This window comes from Podarcis cretensis (genome assembly GCF_951804945.1).
Source record: "Podarcis cretensis genome assembly, chromosome: 1".
Classification (NCBI taxonomy): Eukaryota; Metazoa; Chordata; class Lepidosauria; order Squamata; family Lacertidae; genus Podarcis; species Podarcis cretensis.
Genome location: NC_137170.1, coordinates 132,036,001 through 132,053,208, shown reverse-complemented (window position 1 = coordinate 132,053,208; position 17,208 = coordinate 132,036,001). Strand labels below are relative to the sequence as shown.

General features: G+C 42.8%; 1 protein-coding gene across 2 annotated transcripts in view; it reads right to left on the bottom strand.

Moving 5' to 3' along the window:
* PARD3B (par-3 family cell polarity regulator beta) overlaps positions 1-17,208 on the bottom strand; it is a 652,714-nt gene that overhangs the window by 602,814 nt on the left and 32,692 nt on the right. For both annotated transcript variants that reach the window (XM_079976360.1, XM_079976361.1), the window contains exon 2: positions 9,788-9,889. In XM_079976360.1, coding sequence (XP_079832486.1) covers positions 9,788-9,889 — 102 coding nt within the window. The remainder of the gene's footprint in view (positions 1-9,787; positions 9,890-17,208) is intronic.

Here is a 17,208-nt window from a genome sequence, read left to right as displayed (position 1 = left end):
TTAGAGACAAGACAGATTAGTGTGAAAAAGGCAGTTAATTTTAGAAAATGTATGCATAAAATCAAACGTGTTTAATTATTTCAATATTTCCAGCATATGACAGATTTTTAAAAGGCAATGAAATAATGTTTCACAAAGTAGAATGAGAACAGCAGATTGACCAATAAAGGTCTTTAGACTGGATTTTAAATGCATAATGTTTTAATTTGCCTTTCATTCAAGTTCTGTATTAGATTTTACTAATAATACACCACCGGAGCTGCAAATTCTGAACCACGCAATTTTCCCACATAGACTCAATGAATATTTTTGGCCATTTGTTCTGCGATATGCAGGCTGTTATCTTCTCCAAATTCACTGTAAATTAGTAGGAGACTTTTAATCATTTAAAATATTTAAGTGTATTGCTATGCTGGCAACATACATCATCTTGCTAGCATGCACAGTTGTCATGTGAGAGACAAGAGCTCTCAGACCTGAAGAGCAGAAAGAAAAATAGTTCACACAGAGCAGGACAACGATGTGCAATTACAAACGTCAATCAACACTGTGCTTTCCTAGACTTCTTAATCCCATGAACACCTCCAAATGGATTGAATTGATCTCTGGGCAGAAGAAACACAATTTATGAAGATAAAAACACTGCAGAGATTGGTTGCTTGTAAGTGTTTGTGGATTCATTTTTATTTCTATTTTAAAAAAGCAACAACAACCTGAAGAATCATGCCTAATAAAACTATAAAAGATTACAGTTACAATGCAGTAGGACTTACTTATGAGTAGACACGGTGAGGATTGCATTGCACAAGATACTTTGAACACTCTATAAGTCACTTCACAAACATTAGTTGAACATTACTTGAGCATTAGTACAACAGCTTGCGAAGGAAATTGGGTGTAATTATCCCCATACCAATGATGAGGCTAAACAAGAATGGTTTGCCTAAGGCCACTCAATAAGTTCACAGCTAGAGGCGAAATTTGAAACATAAACCTTGCAAGCTCACACTCTGAACCACCACGCTAAAGAAATCTCATCACAACTAAGAACTAATTCACTACATGCCAACTTTTTTAGGTCCATGGGCACACCTGGAGCTTTCACACCTGGAGGGCTGTGGCCTCCACCTCCTCTGGTAACATCTCTTCACACACACACCCAAGAAACAGAAAGTGTCTCCACACATGTTTCACTTTTCCAAGGGAAGTGGGCAAAAGTTGGGCCCATTAGAATTCATCTCAACCTTGAAAAGCACACACACCTGAAAGAGGAAGTCGAAAACAGCACCACCCTCCAATTCCTTGCTTCGGTTCTATGTACATTTCGAGAAAAAGGTAAGCCATTTTCACTACCACGTGATCAAGGAGGAAGTGAGTGTATATGGGAAGGAGATTCAGAAAGTTTGTGGGCACCAGGGGATGTTGGCAACTCAATAATAATAATAATAATAATAATAATTTATTATTTATACCCTGCCCATCTGGCTGGGTTTCCCCAGCCACTCTGGGCAGCTTCCAACAAAACACTAAAATACAATAACCTATTAAACATTAAAAAGCTTCCCTAAACAGGGCTGCCTTCAGATATCATCTAAAAGTTTGGTAGTTATTTTTCTCTTTGACATCTGATGGGAGGGCCTTCCACAGGGCAGACGCCACTACCAAGAAGCCCCTCTGCCTGGTTCCCTGTAGCTTTGCTTCTCGCAATGAGGGAACCGCCAGAAGGCCCTCAGCGCTGGACCTGGTCCGGGCAGAACAATGGGGGTGGAGACGCTCCTTCAGGTATACTGGGCGGAGGCCATTTAGGGCTTTAAAGGTCAACACCAACATTTTGAATTGTGCTTGGAAACGTACTGGGAGCCAGTGTAGGTCTTTCAAGACTGGTGTTATATGGTCTCGGCGGCCTTTCCCAGTCACCAGTCTAGCTGGAGCATTCTGGATTAGCTGTAGTTTCCGGGTCACCAGTAACGCAAAAGTAACAATACTGCCCAGCTTTATAGGGATGTTGTAAAGGTTGCGGAGACAGAGCAATCGATCAGTGTTTTGCATTCATACAGGACCACTGTTCTAAATGAGAGAGGCAGCACGTTAGCTTCTTATTAAACAAAATGTTGTGAGAAGAAATGGCGTATTCTTTGCCGGGGCGGGCAGGTGGTGAGCAACGAAGACTGGAGAAAGATGAAAAGAGAAAGGAATTAAAAAGGTAGCAAAGGAGATGGAAGAGATAACGCAGGTTTCACTAGCAGCTGGTGAAACACAGAAAGTGTATCTGTGGTGGCCCAGGGTAGGCTCTGCTACTGATGTGGATGGGCTACATATTTGGGGACCTTCAAAAGCAGCAAACTCCTCTAATTATACACAGGGGAAGGCTGGCCCAGGAAGCAGAGCCAGGAAGAGCTACTGAGGCAGAATGGAAAGCTCCCAGACACCGGGAACTAAAAGGGGCATGGTTGCCCTCCTCTTTCAAATCACTTCTTTAGCATCGTACAAGTAAACAGCGTACAAGAATAGTTGGTTCCTCAAAAGGATGGAAAAGACATAGAACGAATAAGACTTTCATTATACCCGAACACTTTGTTGTTTTGCTCATCACCACCAAAGCACTCCCTGTTCCTATTACCTCAAACAGCTGTTAGCCAGCTCTTCTCCACAATCCCAACAGTTAATTAGCAACAAGAAACAGTAAACATGTACAGCCTGCCACATTTAATTATACTGTAATTTTCTTAAGTTAGAAACAGTGCATTATTCAAATGTATGTCCCTTTTTTTAAAGAAGAAGGGGAGCAATTTTTTAACCTTACAACTAAAAATGTCTGCGAGTTCTATTTTTGACAATTCTAAGATGGTTAAATTGCTTCAGGTGCCTACTATAACTTTACAGAAGGTAAGCCATGTAAGGAACTAATAGGCATTTTAAAATTCCCTATATTTTACTTCACAATGCGATAAATAAAGCTTGGTGATGCCTTCTTTTCTCTTCTCCCAGTCTTGAGAAATTATAGCATGAAATAGTACTTTAAGATATTTCAGTAATTGTTTTTTGTTAGTGTACTAAAACAAATACTTTGCAGAATTGGTGGAGAATTCTATTGAGAGTAGAGGAAGTAACTATCTTGCCCACCAGCAAAATCCAGTTTCCCACCCCTGAAAACACACACACACACACACACACACACACACACACAGAGGTTCGTTTTCCATTCACTCAAATACCTTATTATGCAGACATTTTGGAACTACTGGGCTACCACTAGATTGCAAGCTCTTTAACATTGTTCTTTCTCCCCTTTAATAAGCTATCATATTCACTGGTGTTTTTTTAAATGGGAGATGGCAGATTGTGCTGTGTATACAACGAAAAGATTGAATACTGCAACGTACAAAACAGCAACTTGAAAAGAATAAGCTGGTAATTACACAATATCCCCTTTCCATCCTGTTGTAAAGATGTTGAAAGAATGCAGTGCTTTTTTTCTTTAAAAAAATGTTTAGGGGTACTGTGTGGTGTAGTGGTTAAGAGCGGTGGACTCGTAATCTGGTGAACCGGGTTCGCTTCCCCGCTCCTCCACATGCAGCTGCTGGGTAACCTTGGGCTAGTCACACTTCTTTGAAGTCTCTCAGCCCCACTCACCTCACAGAGTGTTTGTTGTGGGGGAGGAAGGGAAAGGTGAATGTGAGCCGCTTTGAGACTCCTGAAGGGGAGTGAAAGGCGGGGTATCAAATCCAAACTCTTCTTATTCTTCTTCTACTCTCATTTTGACTCAAGAAAATCACTATTTTATAGTTCAAATTGGGGAAAATAAATACAGTAAATGGACAAAAGTACAAAGATTCACGGAACGTTTAGGGGTATGCGTACACCTGTGTACCCCCAGAAAAAAACACTGAATGAATGCTTGTGAAATGCTTTATAGGGTGTCAGGGAACTGCCATCAGTGCCAGAGGGAGAGAGCAAGCTCCAGAGGGATTCCAGAGAGCATCCCGGGATGGGGAGAGGCAGCCCATCTTCTGGGGAAGAGAATCAGCGTAGCACCAGTGGAGAAGGGGGGCAGATGGGGGAATCAGCAAGGCGGTCCCATGACTCCTTGCCAGGGACCAGCGGGGAGAGTAAGGGTCCTCCGCTGCCTACGCCCTCCTTGCGCAGAAGGCTTCCGCGCAGGGAGGGTAGGAGGAGACTAGGTGTCAAAGAGCTTCTTTGCTGGAAGAAGTTTAAGAAACGTCCACTGACGGATTCTGCCAGCGATTGAGACAGCCACGGGTGAGTGGCTGTCCGGACAGAAAAGGTTCACTCAGGCAACCCAGCCAGGTGTTGGCACTGGCTTACGCACGAGCAACCCCTAGAACCATTACATAGGGTTTTTAAATGGTGTCATTCAAAACTGTACCAACTTTTTTTCCTGCCTGTGACCTTCTAAGCACTAACCAAGGTGCCCTGAGTTTAATGAAACAGCTGTTTTATATACAGGATTTTAAAAACCTCTGTCTTTAAAAGCAGCATGGAATGAAGAATGGTATCTAACTAAGTCATACTCAGAATAGATCCATTGTGACCAATTGACTTAAGCCTACTTATTACAAAGGGTCAATACTCCAAGTATGATTTGGATAGATGATTAATACTTTGAGTTAAGTATCTGATGTGCTTGTGTTTAGTCAGGGCCAGAAAGCAACACCATAAAGTAGTGTTTCACAAATATTACGCAAAGATTTGGAGACAACGGCTCGTAATAAAAGAATGGAATGGGCAACGGCTCAGGATTTGCTTTAAATTTAGACGTTTCCATGGTTCACTGGTCATTCCAGCTAACATAGCTCAAAAGTAACAGGACTGGAAAGGTATTTCTGCCTAAGATACTGGAGAAGCCCTGGCAGTGTCCATTCAGTATAAAGCAGATCAAGATGCTTATTTTATGTGCAGAAGCAAATTACTGGCATTTGCCATGTTAGTACCAGGGAAAATAATACCAAAGAGGAAGAAGAGATGCCTTTAATTTCATTAGAATCAACTACCTTTTTTGCAGTGGCAGACTAAACATTAATTGCAGCAAATGCCTTAAGAGAGAATACTATGAAAATGATTTATAGGTGGTACATGACCCCAGTCAAGCTTGATAAAATTTATCACCTGCCTGATAACACATGTTGGAAATGTAAAGAAACTGAGGGTACATTTTTTCACCTTTGGTGGATGTGCCCGAAGATTAAGGCTTTCTGGGAGATGATATATAATGAACTGAAAAAGGTATTTAAATATACCTTCCTTAAGAAACCAGAAGCCTTTCTCTTGGGCATAGTCGGCCAATTGGTGTTAAAGAAAGATAGAACGTTTTTTATGTATGCGACAACAGCAGCAAGAATACTCATCGCAAAGTACTGGAGGACACAAGATTTGCCCACATTGGAAGAATGGCAGATGCAAGTAATAGACTACATGGAATTGGCAGAAATGACTGGCAGAATCTGAGACCTGGGAGAAGAAGCGGTGGAAGAGGACTGGAAGAAGTTTAAGATTTATCTGCAGAAATACTGCAAAGTTTATGAATGCTAAAATGATGTTGGATATAAAAATAATATGGCATTAGTGATACAGTGTTAAAAAGTATGCAAAAACGTAATAGAAAAAGGGTGAAAGATTAAAGTTATATTATGTCAAAAGTAAACTATATGCTAAAGGTGTTTAAATATAAGGAGGAAAGATTGGAGACATAATAGAAGTGATTTTAATAATTAGAAATGAGTTTCGAAAGAGGGTAAGGATTTGCTGTATCTGATTGGACAAAGAGGAACACAAAAAAGGGAGGCGTGAGGAAGTCAAGAAAGAAAGTTTTGTAAACATGAATTTAAAAATTGGAGTTTTTATTTTTAATTTCTTCTCTTTTTTGATGTATATCTGTGATTGGTTTTGCTGTTTTGTACTTCTTTGATGTTTCTTCTTTTTCTTTAAAAATAAATAAATATATTTTTTTAAAAAATAAACATTAATTGCAGCAAAAAGGCAGAATTCAGCAGGCAGCCAATGGAGTCTACATTTCAGATGATCTCTTATATGAAAACAATGAACAAGAAAAGCTTGCTAGACCACTCACCTCTCAACTGGCACCCAGACCCATGCAATCTCTCTCCCAGAAACCTCACATTGCCCCCTTCCCTTCAATATTTATAAAAATGAAGACTGCCCTGCTTCAACAGGCCATCAGTACTTCAATATTGGTGCCTTCATTCTTGGTGGATTCTTATGAGTGGAACAGGCAGGTAAGAACTGGTGGCTCACTCCATCTTGTTTCTGCATAAGCCCCACTGAAGCCCATCCCATTTTGTTTCCATGAGGGTTCCTCCCTCCCCAGAGAAATTCTGGAAAATCCTTCAAAATTCCACACACAAAAGAACTCCACCCACGATTTATCCCCATACTATCCCCCCTGAGCGTGATGACATGTCATCAGGTACTATCATTGTGAGGGGGTGTGGTGTTTGCCCACCTATGTGTGTGACATCATGGGTTCATAGGGAAAGGGTTAACTATCGTATTTTTCACCCCATAGGACACACTGGCCCATAGGACGCACCAAGTTTTTTTTGGGGGGGGGGAAATAAAGGAAAAAAAATTATTCCCCCCCCCCCCGGCGCTTGTGGGGCCGGCAGCGGAGAGAAGCGCTCTTCTCCCCGCCGCCCGCCTGCAGACCAGGTCCGGGGACAGCAGGAGGACGCGCTGCGCCTCTCACCTGTCCCCAGAGCTTGCGGGGCAGGCAGCGGGGAGATGCGCTCTTCTCCCTGCCGCCCGCCTGCAGACCAGGTCCGGGGACAGCGGGAAGATGCGCTGTGCCTCCCCGCTGTCCCCGGAGCTTGCGGGGCTGGCGGCCGGGAGAAGCACGCGTCTCCCCGCCGTCAGCCTCCAAACCACATCGGGAGACAGCGGGATGGCGGCGCACCGACCCCTCTCGCTCTCCAGGCTTCAGCGAAAGCCTGCATTTGCCCCATAGGACGCACACGCATTTCCCCTTCATTTTTGGAGGGGGAAAAGTGCGTCCTATAGGGTGAAAAATACGGTAATTATAAAATGACTAACTAATGGGAACCCAGGGGGCAGAGTTAACTGTGTGTAAGGTTTAAGCACAGAGGTTTTTTAGGGAGTTAGAGTTAAGAGTTGTTGAGAAGACAGTCTGGAGTTAGAAGAGACAGAGAAGATAAGTCTGTGGCTTGGGCTAGCCTGTTGTGAGAGAGTGAGAGAATTTGTTAAGAGGAGTCAGTCAAACCGTTGAGATAATCAGTCAGAAGGTATTAGGAAGTTATAGGCCAGTAAAGAAACGAAAGTTAAGATATTGACAGGAATATTATCTGAGAAACCATTAACATGTTAAAGTTTGTAAAATAAAGTTGGGGTTTTTTGGTTCACTTTTAACAACTGACTGGACTCAGTGTTTTACCAGTGAGTAACTGGTTGGTGGCAGCAGGGAAGCAAGCACAGTGGTGGCACAGGGATCAAGAGACCGTTAAACGTCCGGAGACCCTGTGTGATCGCCACAGGGGCAATTAGAACAGAGCGCAGGGCATAGCAATAGCCCTAGCCACAAACTACTTATCCAGGTGGCTGGTATTATCTGTTTTAAAAGAAAGAGAGGCAATCCAGCATCAGTGTAGATCCTGAAGTGGACCAAAATTGGTGTAGGCAGTGTGAATCATGTGAGTCCACTCCAGAAACTGAGTTTCTTGGATCCAAATCTTCCATGGTATGAAATGGACCAAAGTCACAATATGGTAATCTGAGCATGAAGCTAAGTGAGGATCTTAAGGCAAGTGTGTGTCTAGGTAAAGGTAAAGGGACCCTGACCCTTAAGTCCAGTCGTGACCGACTCTGGGGTTGTGGCACTCATCTCGCTTTATTGGCCAAGGGAGCCGGCCTACAGCTTCCGGGTCATGTGGCCAGCATGACTAAGCTGCTTCTGGCAAACCAGAGCAGCGCACAGAAACGCCGTTTACCTTCCCGCTGGAGGGGTACCTATTTATCTACTTGCACTTTGAGGTGCTTTCAAACTGCTAGGTTGGCAGGAGCAGGGATCGAACAACGGGAGCTCACACCGTCGCGGGGATTCAAACCGCCGACCTTCTGATCAGCAAGTCCTAGGCTCTGTGGTTTAACCCACAGCACCACCCGCGTCCCATAAGTGTGTGTCTACTGCATAGATAGATTATGAGTATAGCCAAGGGGGGCAGGGAGTGGTAGCTGCCCCCCCATGAATAAAAATACAGTGGACTCTCTAGTTACGTACCGCTCTTTTGGGTTACAAACGTTTCACTGCGCACGCATGCACAGAAGCGCTCAATCGCACCGCACACATGCGCAGAAGCGGCGCCTCTGCCTACGGACTTCTCGGGTTGTGGACGGACCCCCGGAACGAATTTAATTTTTATATGGAGGGTCCACTGTGCATAAAAATACATAGGTAACTGAGATTCTTCCCCCGTAACAAAATCCTGGCTACGCCCATGTATGAGACCCAGAGAATTTCACTGAAAAATACACAGGTGTTATCAAAAGAAAGGCATTGCTTTCAAAATGTAGATGAATTAAATGTTGCATGTGTGTGTGATTCCCTTTATTATAAATATCTCACACACATACAATGAAGCAAGGCTGGCTTTGTGAAAACAAACAGAAGCATAATAGAATCATAGAGTTGGAAGAGACCTACGGACCATCTAGTCCAACACCCTGCATTCTATCAGAAAGTTTTTTCCAAATGTTTAATCGGAATCTCCTTTATTGCAACTTGAAGCCATTGGTTCGAGTCCTACCCTCCAGAGCAGGAGAAAACAAGCAAGCTCCCTCTTCCATGTGACAGCCCTTAAGATATCTGAAGGTGGCTATCATATCTCCACTCAGTCTCCTCTTTTCCAGGCTAAACATGCCCAGCTCCTTCAAGCCGCCTTATAAGGCTTAGTTTCCAGACCCTTGAGCATCTTGGTTGCCCTCCTCTGCACACGTTCCAGCTTGTCAACATCCTTCTTAAATTGTGGTGCCCAGAATTGGACACAGTATTCCAAGTGTGTTCTAGCTAAGGCAGAATAAAAAGGTAAAGGACCCCTGACAGTTAAGTCCAGTCGCGAACGACTCTGGGGTTGTGGCGCTCATCTCGCTTTACTGACTGAGGGAGCCAACGTTTGTCTGCAGACAGTTTTTCCAGGACATGTGGCCAGTGTGACTAAGCCGCTTCTGGCGAACTAGAGCAGCACATGGAAATGCCGTTTACCTTCCCGCCGGAGTGGTACCTATTTATCTACTTGCACTTTGACGTGCTTTCCAACTGCTAGGTTGGCAGGAGCAGGGACCAAGCAACGCCGTGGGGATTCGAACCTTCTGATTGGCAAGCCCTAGGCTCAGTGGTTTAGACCACAGTGCCACCCGTGTCCCAAGGCAGAATAGAGTGATACTATTACTTCCCTTGATCTGGAAACTACACTTCTTTTAATGCAGCCAGTGCTTGACTTTATCAGCAGCTACTTTTTTCAGAATTGTAAAAGGAGCATGAAATATAGTTTTAACCAAAGTCCTAATGCAAAGTAGCAATGCATCGGGTTGCTTCTGTCCAGCATTGATACCGTGCAGCAGAAATGTACCTCAACAAAAGCCTGCCAGCGTTTTAATTATTTGGGCTATTCAACCTAATATCACTCTATGAAATAGCTATTAAGTATATTAAGCTATATGAGGATATAACAGTGTCAAGTAGAGCCTTAATTCAATCTGACAATTTCCAGTTAAAAATAGAGCATTATTCTCCATCTACCTTATCTTTGTCGTCCACAACATCTGCCAGGATGTCATCTGGGTCCAGGATTCCTCCATCTGTGTATTCCAGATGGTGAATATTCACCCAATACGAAGGATCCTGCAAATGAAACATAAGTGTATTTTCTCCTTAATTTACCACGTTAGCATGCTTCAGTCAGCAACAGAGTATCAAAATATTTAGTTAAAAACATTATCTTAAAATATGGACGTGTTCAAATAATCTCTCTTCAGAATATTGCGATTATTTTTAAAGAATATAATTAATAGCCGTAGATTAAAATGTAAAACAACCATTTTAAAATTCACATTGGGTTGGGATCTAGAGAGGCATGAGCAAGAAAGATTCGACCAGCAGTGGCACTGTACTATGAACCTGAACAAAACCAGTGGAGGACATTTGTGTGATACTGCAAGATACTGGATACTGGGATTGAGACATTAGATGAAACTTTCACTGCACAATGCCTTGCCAAGCAGAATTTCAGCTCTCTTTTCTCGCACATGGATCTTTCTGCAACAAGCGCAAATTAAGTTGGAATATCTGTCTCTTGAAGCTTTGCAATTGGTATCAAATTGTTTTTGATGATGAAACAGTGACTGTTTTCAGAGGTGACAGCAAACCAGACTTTTGGGATGATGCACTCCCACCATGCAGGCGAGGAGGTTACCAGAATCTCCCACTCCTGTTATGCCCCAAATAACTGGCTGTTTTATCCAAGGGTGATGCACTATAACCTAAATTAACCAATATTCCAAACCAGGATATTAGCTTGTAAACCTATCTAAATGCAACCACTGATTCCCAGCTGTTTTCAATAAGGATCTTGACGTTCAAATTTTAAAAAAACAAGTGTATCCTCACTGTAATCCAGTGTCACAAGGAAGTTGCATTTTTACCTGGAAGGTTACCTTACATAAACCCGGCTAGTCCAATTAGCAAAATTAATTAACTAGCTAAATATGGACAAAAGACAGTAACATTAATAATAATAATAATAATAATAATAATAATAATAATAATAATAATAATTTATTTGTACCCCGCCCATCTGGCTGGGTTTCCCCAGCCACTCTGGGCGGCTTCCAACAAAGACCAAAAATACACTAAAATGTCACATATTAAAAACTTCCCTGAACAGGGCTGCCTTCAGATGTCTTCTGAATGTCAGGTAGTTGTTTATCGCTTTGACATCTGATGGGAGGGCATTCCACAGGGTGGGCGCCACTACCGAGAAGGCCCTCTGCCTGGTTCCCTGTAACTTGGCCTCTCGCAGTGTGGGAACCGCCAGAAGGCCCTCGGAGCTGGACCTCAGTGTCCGGGCAGAACGATGGGGGTGGAGACGCACCTTCAGATATACTGGACCGAGGCCAGTAGTTAAAAGGCCAAATAGTTAAAACACCAAGTATTTCCAACTAACCATAGCAGCAACAAAAGCTTCCAGGTCCTCCACCCAAACTGACCACTCTAGGTCAAGCTGGCACAATTAAAGTGATATTACGACTGAGTGATATACAGTGGTACATTGGGTTACATACGCTTCAGGTTACAGACCCCGCTAACCCAGAAATATTACCTCGGGTTAAGAACTTTGCTTCAGGATGAGAACAGAAATTGTGCTCCGGCGGCATGGCAGCAGCGGGAGGCCCCATTAGCTAAAGTGGTGCTTCAGGTTAAGAACAGTTTCAGGTTAAGTACGGACCTCCGGGACGAATTAAGTACTTAACCCCAGGTACCACTGTATACCGATTGCACAAGTTAACTATACTTCAGTTTCTGCCAGGCATTCCAGAATATGAATCTAGCAATGCCCAAGATTGTTTATCATGCCAACACCTTTCAGTTTCCAATCTTTTCATAGTTCAGCATTCCAGTCCTCTTGGTCATTACAGTACTTTCTGGCAACTCCTTCCTTTTTCATAGTTCCTTCTGATAACTGAATGCCACACATATCTGATAAGACTTACACATGCAAGCATTCACTAATAAACAAGGCAATTATTCCACACTGTTTGAAGAAGCCATTTACACTCTCTTTTTTACATAACTTGTTAGCTAAAAATTAGTCTAGTTTACAACGGCCATGAACACAAAAGACGGCACTTTGTAATAACAATAAAAAGCAAGCCAAACGTTCTTTTCTTCTGCAATAGTTCCAACATTTACTATACCCCAACTCAAATTGTTTCTGCTTTTAAAAACACCTAGCTCATCTCACATATTTATACTCACATTTCATAACATCACAGACTTGCAAGGAGCCACAAGGTTCATCAAGTCTGCAATTTTTCCCCAACATGGGGTCAAAACCCCCAACATGGGCTCAAAACCCATGTTGATCGGCACGTGAACCGCTGATCTCATGCATGCATGCATGCATGCAGTACAATTCAAAAGACATGGAAGTAATCTTGTCCTTTTGCTGCACACTACATACATTTTAGGGATGCAGGTGGTGCTGTGGGTTAAACCACAGAGCCTAGGACTTGCCGATCAGAAGGTCGGCGGTTCGAATCCCCGCGACGGGGTGAGCTCCCATTGCTCGGTCCCTGCTCCTGCCAATCTAGCAGTTCGAAAGCACGTCAAAGTGTAAGTAGATAAATAGGTAAGGTAGGCCAGAAGGTAAACGGTATTTCCGTGCACTGCTCTGGTTCATCAGAAGCGGCTTAGTCATGCTGGCCACATGACCCGGAAGCTGTACGCCGGCTCCCTCGGCCAATAAAGCGAGATGAGCGCCCTGACTGGACCTAATGGAGTCCCTTTACCCTTTAACTTTGCATACATTTTTATTTGTGTACAGTGGTACCTCGAGTTAAGAACTTAATTCGTTCTGGAGGTCGGTTCTTAACCTGAAACTGTTCTTAACCTGAAGCACCACTTTAGCTAATGGGGCCTCCTGCTGCTGCTGTGCTGCTGGAGCATGATTTCTGTTCTCATCCTGAAGCAAAGTTCTTAACCCGAGGTAATATTTCTGGGTTAGCGGAGTCTGTAACTTGAAGTGTATGTAACCTGAAGCATCTGTAACCTGAGGTACCTCTGTAGTAGTTTGGTTTCTTTACAGTTCTATCACTGGCATACCAGTTTTTCAATGTTTTAATGAAGCTTCGTGTGGTAATTGCTAAACACCAGAACTTCCCGCCTAGAAGAAGCTATTTCAGAATAAATTGTTAATTAGCGGTACTGGTTTATATATCACATAGTGCCAAGATCACCAAGTACAAATTCTTCCTCAACCTGCTCCCAAATCCTCCTACAGAGTAACTCAATGATAAAGCTTAGGACAGCACTCACTAGATTTGTATTTCATCCTCGTTTCCTCTTTTAACCCTTTAATTTTGTGTTCCTCCCTTTCTTCAGTGATCTCAGACATACACAGCTATATGTAACTTTTACTGCAGCATCTCTGCCAAAGCTGTTATGCCTTACATAACTGAGCCTTAGTACTGAAAAAGAGTTTAGAGAGGCGACTGGCTTCAGCTATGGTGAGCTTCTCAGTGGTACCCACTGAATGGACAAAGGTTGTGATATCTGAGTTCTGTTACATCTGTGTGCATAGTTTATTTCCAAAGAAATCAATCTTAGAATCATAGAATCATAGAATCATAGAGTTGGAAGAGACCACAAGGGCCATCGAGTCCAACCCCCTGCCAAGCAGGAAACACCATCAGAGCACTCCTGACATATGGTTGTCAAGCCTCTGCTTAAAGACCTCCAAAGAAGGAGACTCCACCACACTCCTTGGCAGCAAATTCCACTGTTGAACAGCTCTTACTGTCAGGAAGTTCTTCCTAATGTTTAGGTGGAATCTTCTTTCTTGTAGTTTGGAGCCATTGCTCCGTGTCCGCTTCTCTGGAGCAGCAGAAAACAACCTTTCTCCCTCCTCTATGTGACATCCTTTTATATATTTGAACATGGCTATCATATCACCCCTAACCTCCTCTTCTCCAGGCTAAACATGCCCAGCTCCCTTAGCCGTTCCTCATAAGGCATCGTTTCCAGGCCTTTGACCATTTTGGTTGCCCTCCTCTGGACATGTTCCAGTTTGTCAGTGTCCTTCTTGAACTGTGGTGCCCAGAACTGGACACAGTACTCCAGGTGAGGTCTGACCAGAGCAGAATACAGTGGCACTATTACTTCCCTTGATCTAGATGCTATACTCCTATTGATGCAGCCCAGAATTGCATTGGCTTTTTTAGCTGCCGCATCACACTGTTGGCTCATGTCAAGTTTGCGGTCATTCAGTCAACCCTCTTTAAAAGCCAACGGAAATCTGGTCTGGATTCTACCCACCTCCATAGGACATTAGGCGAGGAAAATACCTTACTGTAATTCAAAATGCAATATAAAAACAAGCATTGAGGTGGCATGACAAGATTCATAACTTGTGTTCTGCTAGCATGGAATACAGACATCTCTTTTTCCTAGGATGATAGTTTATTTAGACAGTCCATGAAAAGATGAAGTTGTATTATTCCATTTAAATGCACAAAAATTAACATTTTCAATTTATTTTCCAATTGGCTAGTTGCTTCATACAATGAATTAAAGGGAAATAATTGAAGAATAGATCCTTCGGGGGGGGGTGTCTCAATATTATAATGTGCTGTAAATATTGACCATTCTCTTATATTCATTAATCTTGCAACCTGGATGGTATCTTACAAGTTGAACTGAAAAAAAATTCAATAGAACTGGGGTGTATGAGCCTTCTGCAGCTGAAAAACAGGGCAAAAATACTTTAAATAATAAACAAACCTTTCTTATATAAAGAATTTGGAACTGAGAAGCTTGAATATGTGTTTTCAAACTAGAATACAAATTAAAGCAACACAGGCCTTGTTTCTTTTAAGTCATGTCTTTAAGCCAATTTCATGGGGATTTGAGCATTTGAAGACGAAGAGAGTGTAGTCCTGCCTAGCAGTCAGTAAGGTCATGAATAAAGCTCCCACATGGGTGTTTCAGAATCAGACCCAGAAAGGGCAAGAATACAGGCCCTTCTTTTCAAGACCAAAGTCTTTGCAGAACCTTGCGGGCTGGATTCACCTAAACCAAGCATAGGCAAACTCTGGCCTTCCAGAAGTTTGGGACTACAATTCCCATCATCCCTGACCACTGGTCCTGTTAGCTAGGGATGATGGGAATTGTAGTCCCAAACATCTGGAGGGCCAGAGTTTGCCTATGCCTGACCTAGACAGCCACATCAGCTGGATTTCCAAGGGCGCTTCACTCTTCTCCTTCACCCAATGTCCATTCCCCTCAAAATGGCTAAGGGAGTTTCAGGAGAACTTCCAGAATAGTGTGCGGGCCGGGGCGGGGGGGGGGGGGGAGGCACAACTGTTCCATCCGATGAACTGTAAATTTTGCGCATACAGAACATTTGTAATAGTGTAAAGTTGAATCCTATCCTGTGATTTTTATGGTCTCACTCACCTCCTCTTTAGCACTGAGATTCCGACATGCTGCAGCCCTTAGGATCCAGCTCTTGAGAAGAATTACACAGGTGATTTAACTTTAAACACTTTTAAATTAAATGTTGCCTGGCATGCGAAAGTTTAAAGCTAAGAATTGCCCGAATCGCTGCAATACCAACAGCCCATGAAAAGATGACAAATGGGCGAAGGCTGCTATCAAAAGTTTAAGGTTTTTATTAGAAAGGTAAATGCTAATATGATAATGTTAAGAGTTATTAACTAAACTGCATCGCTTAAGCTTCCACATTATGTAGCATACATTTCAGTTAACCAGTTCTTTAAGCCTAAATGCCGTTTTTAATTAAATTTTTAAATACAAGCCATAGAGGGTGGGGTTTTGTTTTTTTTTTGATAATCTTATAATTTTGGCGTCATGCTTCCCAAAACACAACTGCAAGACATGTGTCTGTCTTCTATATTCTTCAAATCACTAATGCAATTCCAAAAAAACTAGCATTATGCACACAATCCAGAAAAAAATCAAGCATTTGAGCTTTTCTTTGCACACACTAGATTGGAGCAACCATTTTCACCCAAATTAGCATGCATAAAGGTTTTTTTTAAATGGGATCTAATAAATCGCTGCTGGTGAAGACTTAGAAGAAAAACTATGTGCTCTTCAGGAATGCAACTTGATGCCAGAAGACAAGACCACCCTTCTTGCAAACACATACCCCACATACATTCCTTACTCAAGGACTCAGAACTACAAAAGAATTAATTTGCAAGTGTAATATCTGCACAGATACGCACAGCTAAGCAAAGCTTTACTCAAAAAAGCTCACTATGATCATCTGCCTTAAGGCAAGTAAGATCGAGAGGAATCCAAATTCAGTATGGAACCTCACTAAATGGATTGGAGGAAGTGGTTGCAATGAGATTTTTTTTTTTTCATGTGGAAATAGTAAAACTACCAGAGGCACTAACATTGGCAACTCCATTGTTGCCAGAACTTCACATACAGTGTTCCAGTTCACACGTCATAGTAAACCACAGTTAACAGCTAACCATGAATGTCGAGATCACTACAACTTCATTCCTATGCTATGGGGAATGGGAACAACAAACCACAACCCATGACTTTGCACCGTGTCCTAACCAGGGATTGTAGACTGCTGCACTGAAACAAACGGTTATTGGTAAGCCAAGAACAAACATTGGCTTCACACAGTTGGAAGAGAAACTAATCATATTGCAGGGTTGGGCATAACTGTAACCTGATGTTTATTGTTCCTATTCACACCAGGTGGTGAGCCAAGCAGGAACCACGAAGCGCTGTTGTAGCTTTCTTGGTTTACCACTGTGGTTTGTTGGGAAATACCGTATTTTTTGCTCTATAAGACTCACTTTTTCCCTCCAAAAAAGTAAGGGGAAATGTGTGTGTGTGTTATGGAGCGAATGCAGGCTGCGCAGCTATCCCAGAAGCCAGAACAGCAAGAGGGATCACTGCTTTCACTGTGCTCTTGTTGTTCTGGCTTCTGAGATTCAGAATATTTTTTTTCTTATTTTCCTCCTCCAAAAACTAGGTGCGTCTTCTGGTCTGGTGCGTCTTATAGAGTGAAAAATACGGTAAATCACAAGGACCGGTTCACACATAATGCGAAGGAAGCCACAGGTTTGCTCCCTACACATAAGTAAGGATGGAGCAAGGGAGGCATGCCACATGAACTTTTGAGCAACGCATACCAGCACGCTGACCACTCACATTATACCTCAGTTTCATCCAAACCGTGGTTTAATGTGACACATGCACCAGGTCTGAGAAACACATTTCACAGGTACCTCGGTTTTCGAACAGCTTAGTTCCTGAACAACTCGAACGCTGCAAATCCGGAAGTAGGCGTTTTGGTTTTCGAACTTTGCCTCGGAAGCCGAATGTGCTCCTGAGCTTCCGTTTCTACCCTCGCACTGCTAATTTGAGTCCCCCGCAAAGTAATTAAGGCTTCC